The 20913-nt window shown below is 45.1% G+C and overlaps 1 protein-coding gene across 2 annotated transcripts in view; it reads right to left on the bottom strand.

The window, feature by feature from the left end:
* Positions 1–16760: 16760 nt before the first annotated feature.
* PRKAR2A (protein kinase cAMP-dependent type II regulatory subunit alpha) overlaps positions 16761–20913 on the bottom strand; it is a 70812-nt gene continuing 66659 nt past the window's right edge. Inside the window, exons 11-12 of one of the 2 annotated variants that reach the window (XM_055558374.1) lie at positions 20506–20639; positions 16761–17954 (exon numbers count right to left, since the gene is read on the bottom strand). In XM_055558374.1, the coding sequence (XP_055414349.1) occupies positions 20506–20639 (134 nt within the window). In that variant the 3' untranslated portion in view covers positions 16761–17954. Of the gene's footprint in view, positions 20640–20913 lie in introns of both variants that reach the window. The other variant, XM_055558373.1, reaches the window with a different exon arrangement.

Below are 20913 nucleotides of genomic sequence, written 5' to 3'. Positions count from 1 at the left end.
TCGCGGACTGGGCGGCCCAAAAAGCGCTGTTGCTAGGGCGCCCGGATTCGCGGTAGCCGCTTCCGGAAGGGGCGGGGAATGGGCGGAGTTAGGGAGAGGGTTGGACTCTTGTCTGCCTTCAAGGGAGAGGGTGGCCAAGGAGGTCAGGGTGGGTGGACAGATGGGCTTCGAGCCCATGGGTGTAATAAGGGATGCCAGGGATACAGATGGATGAGCCAACTGTATCATTTTTCCTAGGACCGAGGAGTTTCCTGGGATGCAGGACTTCACATCGAGAGTGTGTGCAGCAACTTGGGAAGTTGGTCACCCTAGTAGATGGATGGACAGAGGGCTGGATGAGGTTGGATAGAAAGATAGACAAAAGAGTGGCTGTAGACGGGAGATAAAGGGCAGTTGTATGCATAGGCGGACAGATGACCGGATGTAGATGGAAGGACAAATGACTGGGTAATAGAGGGGTGAACAGAGGAAGGGCTGTTTAGTCCCTTTGTGGACTGGTGGGTGAGCCAGGGTTCAACCCAGGTTCCACCAAGCTCCACCCTTCAGTGCTTGTTTGTCCTATGCCCTGTTGTTGGCCAGAAGGGCTCCCACCTGAGTGAATGTCAATGTGGCTGTCAAAGGCAAGGCAGGACAAGGATGCTACTGAGAGTGGGTAGGGCCTCCTACCTGTTCTCTGCTCTTAAGAAAAAAAAAAAAATCAAAATCACCTGTGCTGGGAGCTCACAGAAGTGTGGATTCATGAACATACCCATTCATCCAACAAGTATTTATGGAGCACCTACGCGCCATACTGGAAATACAGCAGTGAGTGAACAAAAGCAGTAGGGGAAAAAAAGAAAAAGCCTGCCCTTATGATGACAGGCTGGAAAGATTTCCTGTGACCAGCTGATCTCTCCTCTCTTGGAAGCACCTTCCCTGTGTGGCTCCCAGGGCTCCATGCTTCTGGTTTCCTCTGCCGTCAGTGGTTTCTCGTCTGCATCTTCTCTCTGTCTACACTATTGCTCTCATAATCTTACCCAGGGTCATGACTTCAAATCCCACCTACATGTCAATCAGTCCCAAAGGTGTATGTCCAGTCAGACCTTTTCTGAGTGCCAGACTCAATCAATGTCCAGCTGTGGACTAGGCATCTCACTCTGACTTTCCTCTTGGCATCTCAAACTCAACTTGTGCCACCCTAGCTCCAGCTCATCCCCCAAAGCTACTCTACCCCAGCTCCACCAGCGCAAGTGATGGCAGCTCTCTCCTTCCTACTGCTCAGGCCAGTCACCTCAGAGTACATGTTGATGACTTTCTTTCCCACTTAGATTCAATGCATCAGAAAGTTTCCATAGAATCATCTACCCACAATGAAACCACTTCTTACCAGGTCCATGGCTTCCACCTAGGTCAAGGCACCACCATCTCTACCCAGGACAATGTCTCAGTCATGTCCCAGTTTCTTCCTGCTGCCCTTGCCACCTTCAGTTTGTTCTTCTCACACCAGCCTGCTGCTGCTGCTTCTGCTAAGTCGCTTCAGTCGTGTCCGACTCTGTGTGACCCCATAGACGGCAGCCCACCAGGCTCCCCCGTCCCTGGGATTCTCCAGGCAAGAACACTGGAGTGGGTTTGCCATTTCCTTCTCCAATGCATGAAAGTGAAAAGTGAAAGTGAAGTCACTCAGTCATATCTGACTCTTAGCGACCCCATGGACTGCAACCTACCAGGCTCCTCCGCCCATGGGATTTTCCCGCCAAGAGTACTGGACTGGGTTGCCATTGCCTTCTCCGCCTCTCGTCAGCCTATGTATATATAAATCAGAACCTCTCCTACCCTGCTCAGAAGCCTGCAGTAGCAACTCCCTCAAAGGAAAGCCAGAGTGGAAGGGGCAACATTGTTCCCTATCACCTCTGCCAGCATCTCCTTTGTTTGCCTCTGGCACCATGGCTCACCTCCTAAAATTTCTAACATCTCACATTCTGTGCACTCTGGTGGCTCAGATGAAAATCTGTTTTGCTCACAGATGTATCCTGTCCCTTCCTCTGCCCACCCAATCTCCCATTCCAGTGCTCCTATGTGTGGGGAGGAGGCTGGACAGGGCGAGGTCTCCCTGGAGGCCATTCAGTTTTAATTCACTCTTCCATTCCTTCCATAAGTGCTTAATGCAGGCTTCCCCAGGTTAGACACTGGGTACCTGGCAAGAATGGACACAGCAGAAATTCAAATGATTTACCAAATCCTCATCCTCTCTTTAGTTAATGCAATGACTGTAAATATATAAAACTACTACATAGCTTTCTTGAAAACTATTACAATAGAGAAGAGAAAATGTTAAGGTGATAAATATAAGAAAATATAATTAAAATAAGAGCATTTACTAAAAATAAGCAAGAAAAACAGTTAACTATAAAATATTTAGGAATAAAATTATCAAGAAAAGTATAGGAACTATATAGGTGAGAAACCTCTAAAATATTATTAAATGACATGAAACTTAAAGAACATTATTAAAGGATAAGATAAGAACAAGTGGAAAAATATTAAATTCCTGATGTGGTGTGTGGTCCAGATCTCAACTCTCAGCTCTCTCTCTGAGAATGGTCCTCAGCAGAAGGCAACCACCTCACCCAAGGTTAATCACCGCCACCCTGAAGGTAACCCCTTGGCATCCTAGTTACTATTTCTCCTGCAAAGGTAACCACTATTCTGATTTTCATTACCATAGACAAATTTTGTCCATCTAAAATTTCATATAGATTGACTTATACAATATGTACTTTTCATAGGGCTTTTTTATTCAACATTATATCTGTGAGTTTCATCCATACTGTTGTGTATTGCTTTAGTCTTTTCTTTTCCATGTCTTCATAGTATTCCACTACATGACTGCATATACCACCATCATCCTTAGCTTATTGACTTTTGTCTTCATGCTTGTGGACCCAGCTTTACAAGGTGGTAATTGTCTCTCCAGACATCACATTAGTATGCAAAGCAGAAGAAAATCCTGCTGTTGGCACCACCCACATCTTTCTCCTTTATCTGGTAAGCAAACACCTTTCCAGAACTCCCAGTAGACTTATATTTATTTCCCAATGATTAAAACTGGGTCATCTGTGGCCATTCCTAGATATAAGGAGATTAAGAGATGAGGGAATGAGGTCAGGGGATCACTTGGGACTGGACACTTGCTGCTCTGGACAAAATTCAGGTTTGTTAGCAAAGATCAAGGGGAAAAGGGTATTGTGAGGCAAGCAACAAAACCTTACAAAGTGAAAAGATGTTCAAATTCATCAGAAAGCAAGGAATGCAAATCAAAGTGAAAACTTTAATAATGGAAAAACTATGGAGACAGTAAAAAGATCAGTGGTTGCCAGGCATTTGATAAGGAGGGAGAGATAGGTAAAGCACAAGTAATTTTCTAGGGCAGTGAAAATACACCCTATGATACTATTGATACAATGGTGCTTGTTGTTTAGTCGCTGTAAGTCGTGTCTGACTCTTTTGCCAGCCCCTGGGGTCCAGGGGGTTCTCCAGGTAAGAATACTGGAGTGGGTTGCCATTTCCTTCTCCAGGGGATCTTCCCGACCCAGGGATCGAACATGCAACTCTTGCATTGCAGGCAGATTCTTTACCTCTGAGCCACCTAGGAAGCCCTGAAATAATGGTAGATACACGTTATTAGACTTTTGTAAAAACCTATGAAATGTACAACACAAAGAACAGACTCTGTAAACTATGGACTTTGGTTGATGATGTGTTACCACTGGGTCACTGACTGGAACAAACTATGATACTAGTGCAGGGTGTCGATGGTGAGCAAAGCTGTGTGTCGCAGGAGAAGGGGTTATATGAGGACTCTTGGTACTTTCCGCTCAATTTTGCTGTGAACCTGAAACTGATCTAAAAAAGTCTATTTTTTTTTTAAGAGTAATAATGAGAATAAGTCACTTTAAACTGCAGGGGGCACAGGTTCAATTCCTGGTCAGGGAACTAACATCCCACATGATGCATGGTGTGGACAATAAGAAAAAACAAAGGAAAAAGAGAAAAAGAGCTACACCAGGTCTGGCTTTCAGGGATGTGAGGAAAAATATTTAGCAAACACTGTTGCTAAAGGTAAGATCAGTTATAGCCTTTTTGGAAAGCAATTGTGTGTGTGTGTGTGTGTGTGTGAGAAAGAGAGAGAGAGAGAGATGCCCAGGCTTAGTTGCTCCATGGCATGTGGGATCTTTCTGGACCAGGAATCGAACCTGTAGCTCCTGCATTGGCAGGTGGATTCTTTACCACTGAACCACCAGGGAAGCCCTGGAAAGAAATTTAACAAGCTCCAATAAAATAAAAATACATATGCTTTTGAACTCTAATCCCAATGTTAAGATTCTCCCTTATAGAAATAAGTATAGTAAAAAGAAAATTGCAAAGTGATGGCCCATCCATGGGCACCGTCGGGACATTTGGTATCTCCATAGTGTTCTGGTTACTAGGTTGTGTAATATATTACCCAAATTTAGTGGCTTAAAACAATATTTCAATTTTGCTCACAAACCTGTCCTTTGTGAAGAATTCAGTAGAGACTGCTCTTCTCTGCTGCATTTTAAAAACTAGGGCTGGAATCATTTGAAGGCTCCTCACTTGAAGTCTGGTGTTTGATGTTGGCTGTCAGCGAAGACTGTTTTCCTCTGGCCACGCTGCATGACTTGTGAAATCTTAGTTCCCTGACCAGGGATGGAACCCGGGCTCTCAGCAGTGAGCACCCCAAGTCCTAACTTCTGGACTACCAGGAAATTCCCTGTGAGTTAAGACTTTACCTGGAGCTGGAACACCCATACGTGGCCCCTCCATGTTCCCTGGGCTTCCCCCACAACAGGGTGGCTAGGTTCCAAGGATGATTGTCCCGAGAGAGAGGAAAGGAAGCCAGACAAAAGCTGTATCATCTTTCTTTCTTTTTTTTTTTTTTGGCAAAAACAAACTTTGTATTGAAATATAGTTGATTTACAATGTTGTGTTAATTTCTGCTATACAGCAAAGTGATTCAGTTAGAGAGTCTTTTTCATATTCTTTTCCATTATGGTTTATCACAGGATATTGAATAAGTTTCTGTGCTATACCATAGAATCTTATTTTTTATCCATCCTATCTATAATAGTTTGTAGTTGTTAATACCAGTAATCCCAAACTCCCAATTTGTCCCTCCCCCTTGACAACCACCAGTCTTTCTGTACATCTGTGAGTCTGCTTCTTTCACCAGTGAACCAGCAAAGTCGCTCAGTCATGTCTGACTCTTTGCGACTCCATGGACTATAGCCTACCAGGCTCCTCCATCCACGGAATTTTCCAGGCAAGAGTACCAGAGTGGGCTGCCATTTCCTTCTCCATGTATCATCTTTCTAACCTAGACTCAGAAGTCACAGAGTCATTTCTGCTTCATTCTCTTCATTAGAGTCAAAGTCACTAAGACCAGGCCTTATCCAAGGAGAGGGAAATTAGACTTCACATTTTGTGGGAGAAGTATCGAAAAGTGTGGGGACCTGTTTTAAGTCACCATCAAAAAGGAGGACTTGGAATAAATAATGCCACTTGATTTAGGGGACCTACCACAAAGTTGAGATGAGAAAAGTAAGATAAAGAAAAATGTATACAAAAATGATCTAAATATGTAAAACAAAGACAAACCACTCTGTAAATGTGTGTATATAGTATGTATATATATATATACACATACTATATGTGTGTATATATGTATAGTGTATATATATATACACACACACACTATATATATGTGTATACATATGATTATATAAGCAAGGAGAGATATAGGGAACATATTCTGGTAACCACAGGTTCTAGAGAGTAGTGATGATAGAAGGGAGAGGCAGAGGAAGCAAAAGAGAGAAAGACAAGACTGTTCAAAACTAGCAGTGAGGATGGCTTCTCCTTTCTGCATTTAATTACAGGTATATATTTCACTGTATGAGGAAAGTGATTCCTTAGATATGTTTAGGTGGTAAAAACGAATCAAGAAAGTGATGACCACCTTACCTTAAAACTCAGGATAGAGCAGGAGGGAATGACTGGTGGGCCACAAGAGGGGCTGCACGGCCCTGACGGTGTCTTCATCTGGGCTGCACTCCAAGTTTCTGGCCTATGGGAAACCATTGAGTGGAATGTCTTTGTCTTGCACAGCTTTGGTATATTCCACATTTTTAAAAATTAAAGGGTGGTGGGAGGGAGGCTCAAGAGGGAGGATACTTAGAGCCAATTCATGTTGTGCAGTGGAAACTCTCATAACACTGAAAAGCAATTATCCTCCAATTAAAAAAAATTTAAAGAATAAAATTTTAAAAAGAAAAAAAAATGAAAGAAAAGCAAACCTTTCAGCAAGTTCCCAGTAGGAAGAGTGGAGAGCCAGGAGAAGGACCCTGACCTGGGGCCACCAGACCCTCAGATCAGCGGATGTCCCAGGTGGAGGTCTAAATCCAAGGTGTTCAACAGGGAGGTAACACCCCAGGGCTGTCCCTGCTGAAACCTCCCAAGGAGGGAGAGAGCAGAACCCAGAGTGGAGCCCTGGGGCATTTCAACCTTTAACTATAACTATATTTAACTACATTATATTTCAACCTTTAACTATAGTCCACACCTGGCAATGGAGGTGGGAAGAAAACCAGGAGACCTGGATGCTCCTGGGAAGGTGGTTCTTGTGGTAGAAGGGAGAAGTCTGCCATGGTGGATCAGGCTGAGACTCCAGAGGGTCGGCTCTGTTCTCAGCTGCTCAGCAGCTCTGTCCGCCCCGTTAGCCACCGGGAAGCGCAGAGCAGGGCTGGGCTGTGAGGGACGGGAGGTAGGGCGCAACTGCAGGCAAGTCTTAGGGCTTTTGCCAGTGAAGGGAGAACAGTGGGGCAGGAGCGAGCAGAGCATGTGGCGATCAGAGGAGGAGCCCGGCGCTTCCAACCCATTGCTTCTCTTTTCTGCCTGAAAATCAGGAGAGGCCATTGCTAGGGGAGGGTGAGCAGGGATTGCAAGAGGCTAGAGGACAGGGCTGGACTGTGAGCAGCGTGAGGGGCCTGGAGGTGAAGGATGGAGGGGAGGTGCTGATCAGAGACCTCATCTCAGGGACGTATAAGTAACCAGGCCCCAGGCAGGAATGGGCTGTGAGGTCAAAGAGGCCGTCCGAAGGTGCAGGGGACCAGCGTTGGACCAGGAGATCAAGGCAGCCCTTCTATGCTGGAGAGGACGGCAGCAGAGAGCTTGAGGTATGTGTGTGAACAGCTGTGGCGCCTTGTCTTCCCGCCAGCCCTGGGCTGGGGCTGTGAGGTAGCGCTCCTCTCTGCCAGGGCCTGGGCCAGGGGAGGGCCGGGGCTGGGAGTACATAGAGTTGTTCTGGAATCAGATGTCTCTTGGAGTTCCTTTCCCTTCTGGTTTCTCAAACTGAGCTGGCCATTCTCACTCAACCCTGTCTCCTCCCGCCTGGAGTCCTCCCAGGACCCCTAGTCCTCAACGGTTGGATGAGCATCTCTGAGTAGGGAACATGATGTTCCCACCCGGGCAGGGGAGGGGCTCAAATCCCAGATGTCTCCCTCTCACCCCTGGCCAGCCCTGGGATTAGGCCATGGTGGGAGGGACTGGCTGCAGATCACTCCTAAGATTTTTCTTTTTTTCCCTCAACACATACATCCTTGACACATACACCCTTGTCACCAGCTCATGCGGGGAGTAGAGAGTCTAGTGAGGCAGCTGGAAGAATTTCCATTGTGCTGGAAGCCAGGCTGGTCGGTCGTGGTGGGCCCTGCATCTCTACTCTTACGGTACTTTCACCAGCATGTTGTCAACCTGGCACTTCAACCTAGTCCGGAATGTGAGGCTCACCCTCCTGTTATAGTTTTACCCATGGATCAGGTATGAGGATAACTCACCCTAGCCTGAAATTTTGAGGTCAGCTCTGTCAGGGAGTAGGGGCTGCTTTTCCTGTGAGCTGGTGATGTCCAGCTTAAAGTGAGCACAGCGGGAGACCGCACCAGCCACCAGGCCCCAGCCCCTGACAGTAATTATGCCTTGGCCCAGCCCAGGCAGATGAGAGGCAAGGCTGGGAACCTCCTGGACTGTTGCCTGTGGGCAAAGCCAAGGGCAGGGGTTGTGTGGATGCCTTCCCATGAGTCTACCTCTTTCTTCACAGTGGAGCAAGCCAAGGCCCTAGATGAGGGCTCCAACTCACCGTTGTCTGGTGGGGCCTCGGGCAGGAGCTGTCAGCTGGGTGGAATCATCCTGAGTTCTCAGGCAGACGCAGTACCTGAGTTTGGGGTCTGTGGGGGTCATATACCCTCTGTCCCCCAGCTCCATCCTGCTTGGGAAAGTGTTCAGGCTTCCAGAGCTGCCAGGGGGCAGAGCCTGTCATCTGGGGTTCAGGCCAATTCCTGGGGGCCTTTCAGCCCATGCATGGCCCCATTTCTCACCCTGGGCCAGCTGCACAGCTCTGGGACAGGACACCCAGGGGCCAAGGGGTCTCCTGCAGGATTCCGACTTGCCTGGAACTAAGGCGCATGTGCCTCAAGAGGCCTCTTCCCCCGCCTGTCCCGCAGGCCTGAGGCTCAGTTGCTCCTTCAGCTGCCTAGGATGGGCTGAGGGCAGGCCTGGGAATGTGTACTAACTACAGGTGTCCCTTCATGCCCAGAAGAAAAACGTCCAATTTAACCATGCTTGAAAGTGCTGTTTTTGCTTATTGGGTGGGCCTGGACTTTAGCTCTCCCTTTTCAGTTGTGTGTTAAAACAAACAAACAAACAAATCCAAGTGCACACCCCTCCTTCCTCTTTCTGGGCGTGGAGGGCCTGGCCAGAGAGGAGATTGCTAGATCCTTGCTCTCAGGAGCACACACAGTAGCCTCTGACCCTTGCCCTGCAGTTCTGCCGAGGGAGGAAGGGCCGTGAAGCCCTGGCCGATACCATCTGTTTCCATTGCCTTCCCCAAGAGTGGACTGGCATGCACCCATTCTTCCGCCTGCGGGGATGGACTGACTGATGAACAGTCAGGTCCTGCTGGCTTCTGAGCGTCGGGACAGCGCCCAGTCCCCCTTTGATTTCATGTTCCAGCCTACTCAGCCTCCAGCATTGTAGTCTTCAGATGGGCTGCACACTGCTTGACCCTGTGTACTTAAAGACAAGCCAGATGACCAGTTTTAGAGGATAGAAAGATTCTCCAGGATGGAGGATTCTGTTGGGGAAGAAGTCAAAGAGGAAGGGGAAGAAATGTCACACACTAAAGACACGGAAGCAACCAGGTCAGCAAGGCATCTCTGGCCAAATTTCATCTGGATATTTAGGGTGACTATGGACGGAGGAGCCTGGTGGGCTGCAGTCCATGGGGTAGCGAAGAGTTGGACACGACTGAGCGAATTCCCTTTCACTTTTCACGTTCATGCATTGGAGAAGGAAATGGCAACCCACTCCAATGTTCTTTTTTTTTTTTTCCACTCCAATGTTCTTGCCTGGAGAATCCCAGGGACGGGGGAGCCTGGTGGGCTGCCGCACCACCAGGGGTCGCACAGAGTTGGACATGACTGAAGTGACTTAGCAGCAGCAGCAGCAGCAGCAGCATGAAGATGACAATTTCTGAGAAGTCCTTACCTGGAGGGAGCCTTGCGTAAAAATCTTAAATCTTGTCTTTCTCTTTGGCCGGCTCCCCAGATGCTTTGGGAACCATAATCATGTGATGCAAGTCAAGGCAGTGAGGGACGCTGTGTGCTTGTGTGTCCAAACTGCTCACTTTAAGAGGCAAAGGGAGGGACTTCTCTGGTGGTCCAATGGCTAAGACTCTACTCTCGCAATGGAGGGGGCCGGGGTTCAATCCCTGGTCGGTGAACGAAATCCCACACGGTAAAACTACTAGTTCACCTGCTGGGACTTCCCTGGTGGTCCAGTGGCTAAGACTTCACACTCCCAATGCTGAGCACCTGGGTTTGATCCCTGGTCAGGGAATTAGATACCACAGGACACAACTAACACTCAGCACAGCCAAACAAGTAAACAAATAAAAGTAAGTATTAAAAAAAAGAGCCCACTTGCTGCAGCAGAGACCTGGTATATATAAATAAATATATAAATAACAATTTTTTAATAAATATTAAAAAAAAAAAAAGAAAAGGCTGTGAGAGTCATATACAGAAGAGGAGCATGACCAAGGGCAACCACAGGCACTGGGAGCGTGATCATCCTTGAGGCAGGAGACTAGAGCTGCTCTCTATGTGAGTCCAGAAACACGAGGATAAGCTCCAGAGCACTGGAGGAAAGGTCCAGGAATGCCCTTCAGACCCCAGTATCATAACTCTTGATAATTTCTGGAATTTAAGCACTGTCAGGAATATCCACGGCAGGTAATCAAGATTTTGTTCCATGAGCAAATGAGCTGAGTCAGACCTAACTGTTGTTTGTTGTTCAGTCACTCAGCTGTGTCCAACTTTGCGACCCTATGGACTGCAGCACACCAGGCTTCCCCGTCCTACACTATCGCCTGGAGTTTGCTCAAACTCATGTCCATTGAGTTGGTGATGCCATCCAACCATCTCATCCTCTGTTGTCCCCTTCTTCTGCCCTCAATCTTTCCCAGCATCACAGTCTTTTCCAGCGACTCAGCTTTTCACATCAGATGGCCAAAGTATTGGAGCTTCAGCTTCAGCATCAGTGCTTCCAATGAATATTCAGGACTGATTTCCTTTAAGATTGATTGGTTTGATCTCCTTGCTGTTCAAGGGGCTCTCAAGAGTCGTTTACAGCACCACAGTTCAAAAGCATCAATGCTTTGGTGCTCGGCCTTCTTTATGGTCCAACTCTCCTGTACATGACTACTGAAAAAACCATAGCTTTGACTAGAAGGACCTTTTTGGCAAAGTGATGTCTTTGCTTTTTCATATGCTGTCTAGGTTTGTCATAGCTTTTCTTTCAAGGAGCAAGTGTCTTTTAATCTCATGGCTTCTGTCACCATCCACAGTGATTTTGGAGCCCAAGAATAAATAGTCTGTCACTGTTTTCGTTTTTCCCCATCTATTTGTCATGAAGTGATGGGACCAGATGCCATGATCTAAGGTTTTTTTTTTTAATATTTATTTTCTTTTGGTTGGGCCAGGTCTTAGTTGCAGCACTTGGGATCTTGGATCTTAGTTGTGGCAGGTAGAATTTTGTTGCAGCATGTGGGATCTAGTTCCCTGACCAGGGATCAAATCCAGTCCCCCTGCACTGGGAGCACACTGTCTTAGTCACTGAACCACCACCAGTTAAGTCCCCATTTTAGTTTTTTTGAATGTTGAGTTTTAAGTCAGCTTTTTGACTCTCCTCTTTCACCTTTATCAAGAGGCTCTTTAGCTCCTCTTCACTTTCTGCCATTAGGGTGGTATCATCTGCATATCTGAGGTTATTGATATTTCTTCTGGCAATCTTGATTCCAGCTTGCGCTTCATCTAGCCTGGTATTTTGCATGATGTACTCTGCACAGAAGTTAAATAAGCAGGGTGACAATATAGTCTTGACATACTCCTTTCCCAAGTTGAAACCAGTCCATTGTTCCATGTCTGGTTCTAACTGCTGCTTATTGACCTACAGGTTTCTCAGGAGGTATGTAAGGTGATCCGGTATTCCTACCTCTTTAAGGATTTTCCATAGTTTGTTGTGATCCACACAGTCAAAGGCTTTAGCATAGTCAATGAGGCAGAAGTAGATATTTTTCTGGAATTCCCTTGCATTTTCTATGATCCAGTGGATGTTGGCAACTTGATCTCTGGTTCTTCTGTCTTTTCCAGACCCAGCTTGTACATCTGGAAGTTCTCAGTTCACATACTATTGAAACCTAGCTTGAAGAATTTTGAGTATCACCTTGCTAAATTGTGCGGCAGTTTGAACATTCTTTTTGGCATTGCATTTCTTTGGGATTAGAATGAAAACTGACATTTTCCAGTTCTGTGGTCACTGCTGTGTTTTCCAAATTTTATTGGCATGTTGAGTGCAGCACTTTAATATCATCTTTTAGGATTTGAAATACCTCAGCTGAAATTTCATCACATTCACTAGCTTTGTTCATAGTGAAACTTCCTAAGGCCCACTTGACTTCACATTCCAGGATGTCTGGCTCTAGATGAGTGATCATACCATCATGGTTATCTGGGTCATTAAGACCTTTTCTGTGTACTCTTGCCAACTCTTAATATCTTCTGCTTCCATTAGGTCCATACCATTTCTGGCCTTTATTTTACCCATCTTTGCCCTTCATATCTCTAATTTTCTAATATATATATTTTCTAATTTTCTTGAAGAGATCTCTAGTCTTTTCCATTCTTTTGTTTTCCTCTATTTCTTTGCACTGTTCACTTAACAAGGCTTTCTTATCTCTCCTTGTTATTCTTTGGAACTCTACATTAGAATGGGTGTATCTTTCCTTTTCTCCTTTGCCTTTTACTTCTTTTCTCAGCTATTTTTAAGTCCACCTCAGAAAACCATTTTGCCTTTTTGCATTTCTTTTTCTTTGGGATGGTTTTGATCACTGACTCCTGTACAATGTTATGAACCTGCATCCATAGTTCTTCAGGTACTCTATCAGATCTAATCCCTTGAATTTGTCACTTCCACTGTATAATCATAAGGGATTTGATGTAGGTCATATCTGAATGACCTAGTGGTTTTCCCTACTATCTTCAATTTAAGTCTGAATTTTGCAATAAGGAGTTCATGATCTGAGTCACAGTCAGCTCCCAGTCTTCTTTTTGCTGACTGTATAAAGCTACTTCCACTGGACATGGAACAACAGACTGGTTCCAAATCAGGAAAGGAGTCCATCAAGGCAGCCTATTGTCACCCTGCTTATTTAACTTATATGCAAAGTACATCATGTGAAATGCCAGGCTGGATGAAGCACAAGCTGGAATCAAGATTGCCAGGAGAAATATCAATAACCTCAGATATGCAGATGACACCAGCCTTATGGCAGAAAGCAAAGAACTAAAGAGCCTCGTGATGAAAGTCAAAGAGGGGAGTCAAAAAGTTGGCTTAAAGCTCAACATTCAGAAAACTAAGATCATGGCATCCAGTCCCATAACGTCATGACAAATAGACGTGGAAACAATGGAAACAGTGACCTTATTTTTTGGGGGCTCCAAAATCACTGCAGATGGTGACTGCAGCCATGAAATTAAGATACTTGCTCCTTGGAAGAAAAGCTATGACCAACCTAGACAGCATATTAAAAAGACATTACTTAAAAAAAAAAAAAAAAAAAAAAAAGACATTACTTTGCCAACAAAGGTCTGTCTAGACAAAGCTATGGTTCTTCCAGTAGTCATTTATGGGTGTGAGAGTTGGACTATAAAGAAAGCTGAGCGCTGAATTGATGCTTTTGAACTATGGTGTTGGAGAAGACTCTTGAGAGTCCCTTGGACTGCAAGGAGATCCAACCAGTCCATCCTAAAGGAGATCAGTCCTGAATATTCAGTGGAAGGACTGATGCTGAAGCTGAAACTCCAGTACTTTGGCCACTTGATTTGAAGTGACTAACTTCCAGTCAACTTTCAGTTGACTCACTTCCAGTGACCCTGATGCTGGGAAAGTTTGAAGGAGCGAGGAGAAGGGGACGACAGAGGATGAGATGGTTGGATGGCATCACTGACTCGATGGCCATGAGTCTGAGCAAGCTCTGGGAGTTGGTGATGGACAGGGAAGCCTGACATGCTGCAGTCCATGAGGTCGCAAAGAGTCGGACATGACTGAGTGACTGAACGTACTAAGAGCTTCTTCATCTTCAGCTTCAATGAATATAATCGATCTGATTTCAGTATTGACCATCTGGTGATGTCCATGTGTTGTTGAAGAGGGTATTTGCTTTGACCAGTGTGTTCTCTTAGCAAAACTCTGTTACCTTTGCCCTGTTTCATTTTGTACTCCAAGGCCAAACTTGCCTGTTACTCCAGGTATCTCTTGACTTCCTACTTCTGCATTCCAGTCCCCTACGAGGAAAAGGACATCTTTTTTGGTGTTAGTTGTAGAAGGTCTTGTAGGTTTTCAATGAACTGTTCAGCTTCTTCGGCATTAGTAATTGGGGCATGGACTTGGATTACTGTTATATTGAATGATTTGCCTTGGAAATGAACCAAAATCATTCTATCATTTTTGAGATTGCAACTAAGTACTGCATTTCAGACTCTTGTTGACTATGAGGACTACTCCATTTCTTTTAGGGGATTCTTGCCCACAGTAGTAGATATAATGGTCATTTGAATGAAATTTGCCCATTCCCATCCATTTTAGTTCACTGATTCCTAAAATGTCCGTGTTCACTCCTGCCATCTTCTGTTTGACCACTTCCAATTTAACCTTCAATCATTGACCTAACATTTTAGGTTTCTCTGCAGTATTGTTTGTTACAGCTTTACTTTCAAACACATCCACAACTGGGTTTTGTTTCTGCTTTGGCTCAGCCTCTTCATCCCTTTTGGATCTGTTTCTCTGCTCTTCTCCAGTAGCATATTGGACACCTACCAACCTGGGGGATTCATCTTTAGGTGTCATTTCTTTTTGCCCTTTCACACTGCTCATTGGATTCCCTGGTGGCTCAGATGGTAAAGAATCTGCCTGCGATGCAGGAGACCCAGATTTGATCCTTGGGTCAGGAGGATCCCCTCCGTGGAAAAGCGAAGGGCTGCCCACTCCAGTATTCTTGCCTGGAGAATTCCATGGACAAAGGAACCTGGTGGGCTATAGTCCATGGGGTCGCAAAGAGTTGGACACAACTGAGCAACTAATACTTTTAGACCTAATTACTGACATTCTAATTCAGAACTTAGATAACACTCATCTGAATTCACAAATGATTATTTAGTATGTTCCTGGCTGATGCTCTGCATTTCTCCAAACAATCAGATAACGGCATGTATTGCTGGCCATCATCTGTGATGGGACATTTGTCTTGAGAGAGAATGTGTAAAGAAAGCAAAATTCATATTTAACATGAATGATGTGAAACAACTCTAATCTCCTTTATCACATTATAAGTAATATAGTTTCAGTTCTGTTGTTAAAAAGTTGATGCACTAAAATCACTAAAGATATATTCAGTTAATTTGATGGCACAACTTTCTAGCTTCCTGTTAGAACATATAATAGAAAGCAAAGTCCTCATATAATGTTCACTTTTCAAGGCAAAGGCTGTGGACCATATGATCCTGTCATTTTCCTGGCACTTCTTAAGTGTTCATAGTAATACCACCACCAAAACCACAAAGGCCAAACCACATTTAATGTTTAAAGCCTCGAAACAAGGCCAGTTTGGCTTTGCATAGCTCAGCAACCAGTTTCTCAGACGCCTATCACGTGGGTGTTTTGTATATTCACCTGTTACTTAGCCCTTTTGTAATGTCAGGTGAAGGCAAGATCGATGTGGAACATGATTTTGTTATAGAATGAGCTTCCTTTGGTCACCAGGAAAGAAACTGTAAATACAGTGGGCTATCACAGAGGCGTTGCTAGTTCTGTTTGTAACAATGCTGTTGTTTAGTCGTTGTGTCTGACTCTTTGTGACCCTGTTGACTGTAACCTGACAGGCTCCTCTGTCTATGGGATTCCACAGCAAGAATAGTGGATTGGGTGCCATTTCCTTCTCTGGGCATCTTCCCAACCCAGGGATAGAAATTGTGTCTCCTGCATTGGCAGGCAGATTCTGTATCTCTGAGCCACTAGGGAAGCCAATAACTACACTACAGAGAAGGAAGTAATTAATATTGTCAGATAGGAGATGTTCTCTACTGGGCTTCATTAGTGAGCATATCATTCCCCAGCAAGAGACATACTGGATGCCCTTGTATACCATCCCCAAATGATTCAAATAGCATGCTGTGGTGGTTTATTTTATGTGTCAACTTATGGGCCATGGGGTGCCCAGGTATTTGGTCCAACACTGTTCTGAGAGTTTCTGTAAAGGTGGTTTTGGATGACATTAACATTGAAATCAGGCTTCCCAGGTGGCGCTAGTGGTAAAGAACCTGCCTGCCAAGGCAGAAGACAGAAGAGACTCAGATTCGATCCCTGGGTTGGGAAGATCCCCTGGAGGAGGGCATGGCAACCCACTCCAGTATTCTTGCCTGGAATATCTCATGGACAGAGGAGCCTGGTGGTCTATAGTCCATAGGGTTGCAAAGAATCAGATACGACTGAAGCAACTTAACATGCATGCACACAACATTCAATCAATGAACTCAGTACAGCAGATTGCCCTCCCTAATGTGGGCAGGCCTCATCCAATCAGTTAAAGGTCTGAACGTAACAAAAAGCCTGGCTCTCCCAAGAAAGAGAGAATTATCCTGCCTGACTGCCTTCATAGTGGGATGTCATCTCTTCCTGAGTCTTTAACCTACTAGTCTTTGGATGAGAACAATGCTATTGACTCTCAGTTCTCAGGTCTTCAGACTCAGCCTGGAATTGAACTATCAGCATTTCTAGGTCTACAACTTGCCAACTCGCCCTGCATATCTAGGGACTTGCCTGTTTCCATAGCTGTGTGAGCCAATTCTCTATAATCTCTCTTTCTACCTGCCTCCCTTTTTGGCTGCAGGATCTTAGTTCCCTGACCAGGGATTGAACCTGTGCCCCCTGCAGTGGAAGCGCAGAGTCCTAACCACTGAACCACAAGGGAAGTCCCCTTTCTAATTTTCAAGAGCTCACACCCAAATCTCAATAATGTATCCGCCAGATGAATGCTGTGATGGCCTAGAGTCCTGAAAGGAGAGGACAAAAACAACACAAGGTTGCACCAAAGATTCAGACGTGATTTGTCAGCCTTTATTAACCAAGAGCAAAGCCGAGCCCTAGAGTTTCCTTTTAAAAAACCCAACCTTCTTTATGGCAAACAATGATTTTAAGTATATGTTCAATACTACAGAGCAAGAATTGATTACTTTCTAATCACTTATTCTTCAGAGATTAAAATACAAGTGTAAAACAGGTTAAAACAAGATTCTCCCCCGTGATTTAAAAATAATTCCAATTGAAAGACATTTCAAACAGTATGTGTAGAACTCAGGACCAAAAAGACCTTACAACATTTTTACCTTTGAGGTAGCACAATAATGCTGAATTAGATTTCTTTTACTACAATGAGCTCAGAAAAACAATGAGGAATCTACCTTTCACTCAAGGTGGCCTAAATGGTTTTTTGCAAATCCCCCATGAGTTTGGTGACAGTTTTCTCCTATTTTTTTTTTCCCTTGAAGTATAAAGATAGCCCTGCAGTGTGTAAAAGGAAACCCACGGGAAGGCTGCTTCCCATAAAATAGACATTAGAATCATTGAGCAACGTCAGCAGTCAAGACAGGAGGAACAAGAGGTAATTGTAGTGAAAAGCCAAAACAACTTGTATCTTGGCGAGATTGGTTTACAAGTGCATGTCAAGAACAAAAATTCCAACATTGGCCAACTGAAAACAAAATATAAAAGATGACATTCATGGGTCTTTTTCCTTTTGCTCTGTGCAAAAATGCTCTTTTAATTTCCATAAATGAGAAGATTGTTTGTACACTATGACAGGACATGGAGATGCTGTGTGTCCAGGGGGTGCTGGGCGCCAGTGGCACCTCACTGACCATTGTGACTAGAGAATCTGGGCAGTAAGAGGATGAACAGTACCTCTCCTGGCTGGAGAATCATCTCTTGACACTTCGCTGCTGAATTCACTCATTAAACCATTCAAAGAAAAGCTCCGCCCGGATTTCTGAGAATCTACTGCAATCATACATAACACATTAACATGTAAGTATGAAGGATTAAGAGGACAGGGAAGATGAAACCTTCCTTCAGAGAATACAACCAAAAGAAGAGGGTGAGGGGGGTGTGATAAAGTGGGGCCAGTTGGAAAAATAATACTGCAGATTAGACCTCAAGGCTCTCAGGAACAAACTCCACCATGCAAAATCAATAGCAAAGCCAGAACGGAGGGCATGAAGCTCTAACCCATCCTAGAAGAGAACGATATAAAACAATGATCAGAAAGATCTCTTCCCAATAGATGCTCCTCCCCGTGAGGCTCAGCTCTCAGCACAGGGCTTGCACAACATGGTGTGGACAGTAGCGTCCAGAGTCAAACTTGGTCTGCTGCCTTCGACTCCCCGTGCTGTAAGGAAAAACTGGAACACTGTCAGGCTCATGGTGCCTTGGTAACAGCTGTGTCCTTTTCACTCACACTGGTCCCTTGACTCCCTTCCTCAAGCCAGACCCTCAAGGGGCCCTAAAGGCAGTGAGGGTTTGGACTGATGATCCATATGTCCATCTGCAGTTAGAGCAGGAAGACTTAAACCTGATGAACTCTACTTTGTAAAACAGAAACCGTCAGTATGCTGGGGGTGTCACAGAGCTCCTATGAAGGGGAAGACTGAACTGGGATGTGAAAGAGGGCAGGACGAGAAGTCCTACCCCTAGCAGCCTGCAGGAGTGACTGGCTCAGAATTCACAGCTGGCCCTAACTAATGCTGGCATGGGGATAGAGTTGGGGGGTGTAAGGGGGCACGTGTTCACAGAGTCCTTACACAGTCTGGGGGGGGCCGAGATCTCTGCGTCACTCCTGAAGCCCAATGTACCTGTTACCTGCGTGAGAGACAGGCATGGCTCTTGTCTGCTAAAGTGCAATGTCTGCTTTCTTAATTTATGTGATAATAAAGCAATGCCATACAAAAGAAGAATGTTGGAAAATCATGGGGAAAAACCACACAGGCTTTCCCGGTGCTAGCTGCCGGTTTTGGAGTATTAGTTACAACCTTTCCCAATTCTGAGAGCTGCAACGCAGGCTGCTGACTGAGAGTCTTTCTGCTTTCAATTTATGGAGAACAAGGAAAAGGGAGAACCGAGCAAGGCGATGATGAGCCGCCGCTCTAAAGATCTCTCAACTATACTGTCTGCGGCAAAAGCAGACAGCCTGGTTTAAGAGGGCAATGGTGACTGCATGGGCTCCATCGCTGTCTACAACAGGGATGACTTGAGCCCCAGCATGTTAATCTCCCAGGGATTCACTGAGATATACAAGTTTAAAAAATTAATATCAGAAAGGGCCTCTTGATTTAATATAAACGTGGCTATAACATCCAAATTTATCTTTAGGTAAATGTCACACTGCTCTTAGGATCTCTTGTAACATCTGATTCTAGGTCATTCTGAAGAAAAAAATTTCATTCTGAAATATATCTAGTTAATTATGATAATTCATCAGAACTCTACCTGATATAATCAAAAGGTTAAAAAGAGCTAAGTTACTTTCCTGTGGGATTAACAACTGGAACCCCAAATATCCCAATATCTTAATTAGAAAGGTCTTTGCAGTAATTTTACGAAATTGTACACTATACCAATTTTTTTAAAACAAAAAGAGTTGATCTTTAGGATGAATGCTTGAGTCAGCTGACAAACTGATATAAAGGAGTATGTGCAAGGGGAATTCTCTAAATAGAGGGGAAAAAAATTTTTTTTTCCATAAAGATAGCTGCTTTTTCTTTAAAGAGTTTAAAAATTGATGGTTCAACAGCAAAGCTACATAACCACTCTGGAGTAGAAGGGAAGGGCTCTGCCAGCACAATGCCATCAGCTGGTAGAAACGACTAGAAACGAGACAGGCAGGAGTGGCCCAGGAACATATTTAAGTCAGATACAGCAATGGCAGTCCCAGACCCTGGCTCTTTATAGATAGACAGCAATCCACTCATGCATACTGCACAGAGATTAAACAAAACGAAAAGTAATGTGCTAAAACAAAAGAAAACACACCCCTCAACCCAGAAAACCTTCCCTGGCTCTCTGCTACCTGAAGAATGTGCCAAACCCCAGTTTTCTGCTCTAACGTGGATTCCGATGACTGATCAGTGAGCTCTGGGGTGCTGACCTGCTGGGCCCTGGGCAGGACCTCTCCCTAAGCATCACTGAGAATTGGGGGACAGCTGTCGTGTGCCACTGTCCGCAGACAGTACAGTGCCACAGGCCCACAGGCCTCCATCACATCTGCCACCACTTTAAACGGTACAATCAAAAAGGCTACAACTGTGAACAAATGTGGACTTTCTCCAAAGACAGATGAGGAGACTGAAGGCTACAACATGTCCCTCCTTGAGAGGGGTTGGGGGAAGGTGTCTACAGTTACACCACAGGTTTGTGCCAACCTGTGGTAACTTTCAAAAGCCATAGTAGCAGCAAGAGAGGAAAGGAAGATGTTTACACTTTGGACTTCGTATCAGGCACTTAAATTGTTGGAGAGACATGCCATTTGGAAACAAAGATGTGAAGACTGGGTTGGAGTGATTGTGACGAGTGGTCTAACAACGGACTTTCAGAAGCAAAGTGGAGGTGTGGGTTGAACCTCTCCCATCCTTTAGTGCTGACTTTCAGGTTTTCTAAGTGCCCACGGCCATGGCAATGGCAGCGGTGGTGGCAACAGCAGGAATGGTTCTGTCATGTCTTCTGTTTGTGTTCTGTGGCTGACCGGAAGTTTCTGGTGTCACACTGAGAAGGCTCTGGGGTGTGGCACACCTACTGCCCGGGATCGATCAGATCCATGCTGGAGCCAAACATCTTCACCAGCTGTTCCTCATAGTGCGAGATGTTCCTCTTCATGATGTCCATGCAGGGTCCCAGCAGCCTCTCGAACGCTTGCACATCCATAACTGTATTGTTAGAAAGAGGTGAGGGAGAGAATGAGTTCTCCACACCAGCAAGTCAAAGTCGCTTCCCTCATGTAAACCTTTCTTAAAATATGTCCATTCCTGTCGGAGGAATCAGACTACTGGATACTGGACATTTGAAAAAGACGGGGTGTTATGTGGACACAGCCCTGCTATTGAGACTTTGCGGAGCATAGCAGCACCCATTCTCTCTGTCCCCGCACAGCCCTGGATACCAGTCTGCGTCTCTGCTCTTTCCACACAGGCTGGGGGCTTC

This window comes from Bubalus kerabau, chromosome 20 (assembly GCF_029407905.1).
Source record: "Bubalus kerabau isolate K-KA32 ecotype Philippines breed swamp buffalo chromosome 20, PCC_UOA_SB_1v2, whole genome shotgun sequence".
Taxonomy (NCBI): Eukaryota; Metazoa; Chordata; class Mammalia; order Artiodactyla; family Bovidae; genus Bubalus; species Bubalus kerabau.
This window is presented reverse-complemented; position numbering and strand designations above follow the sequence as displayed.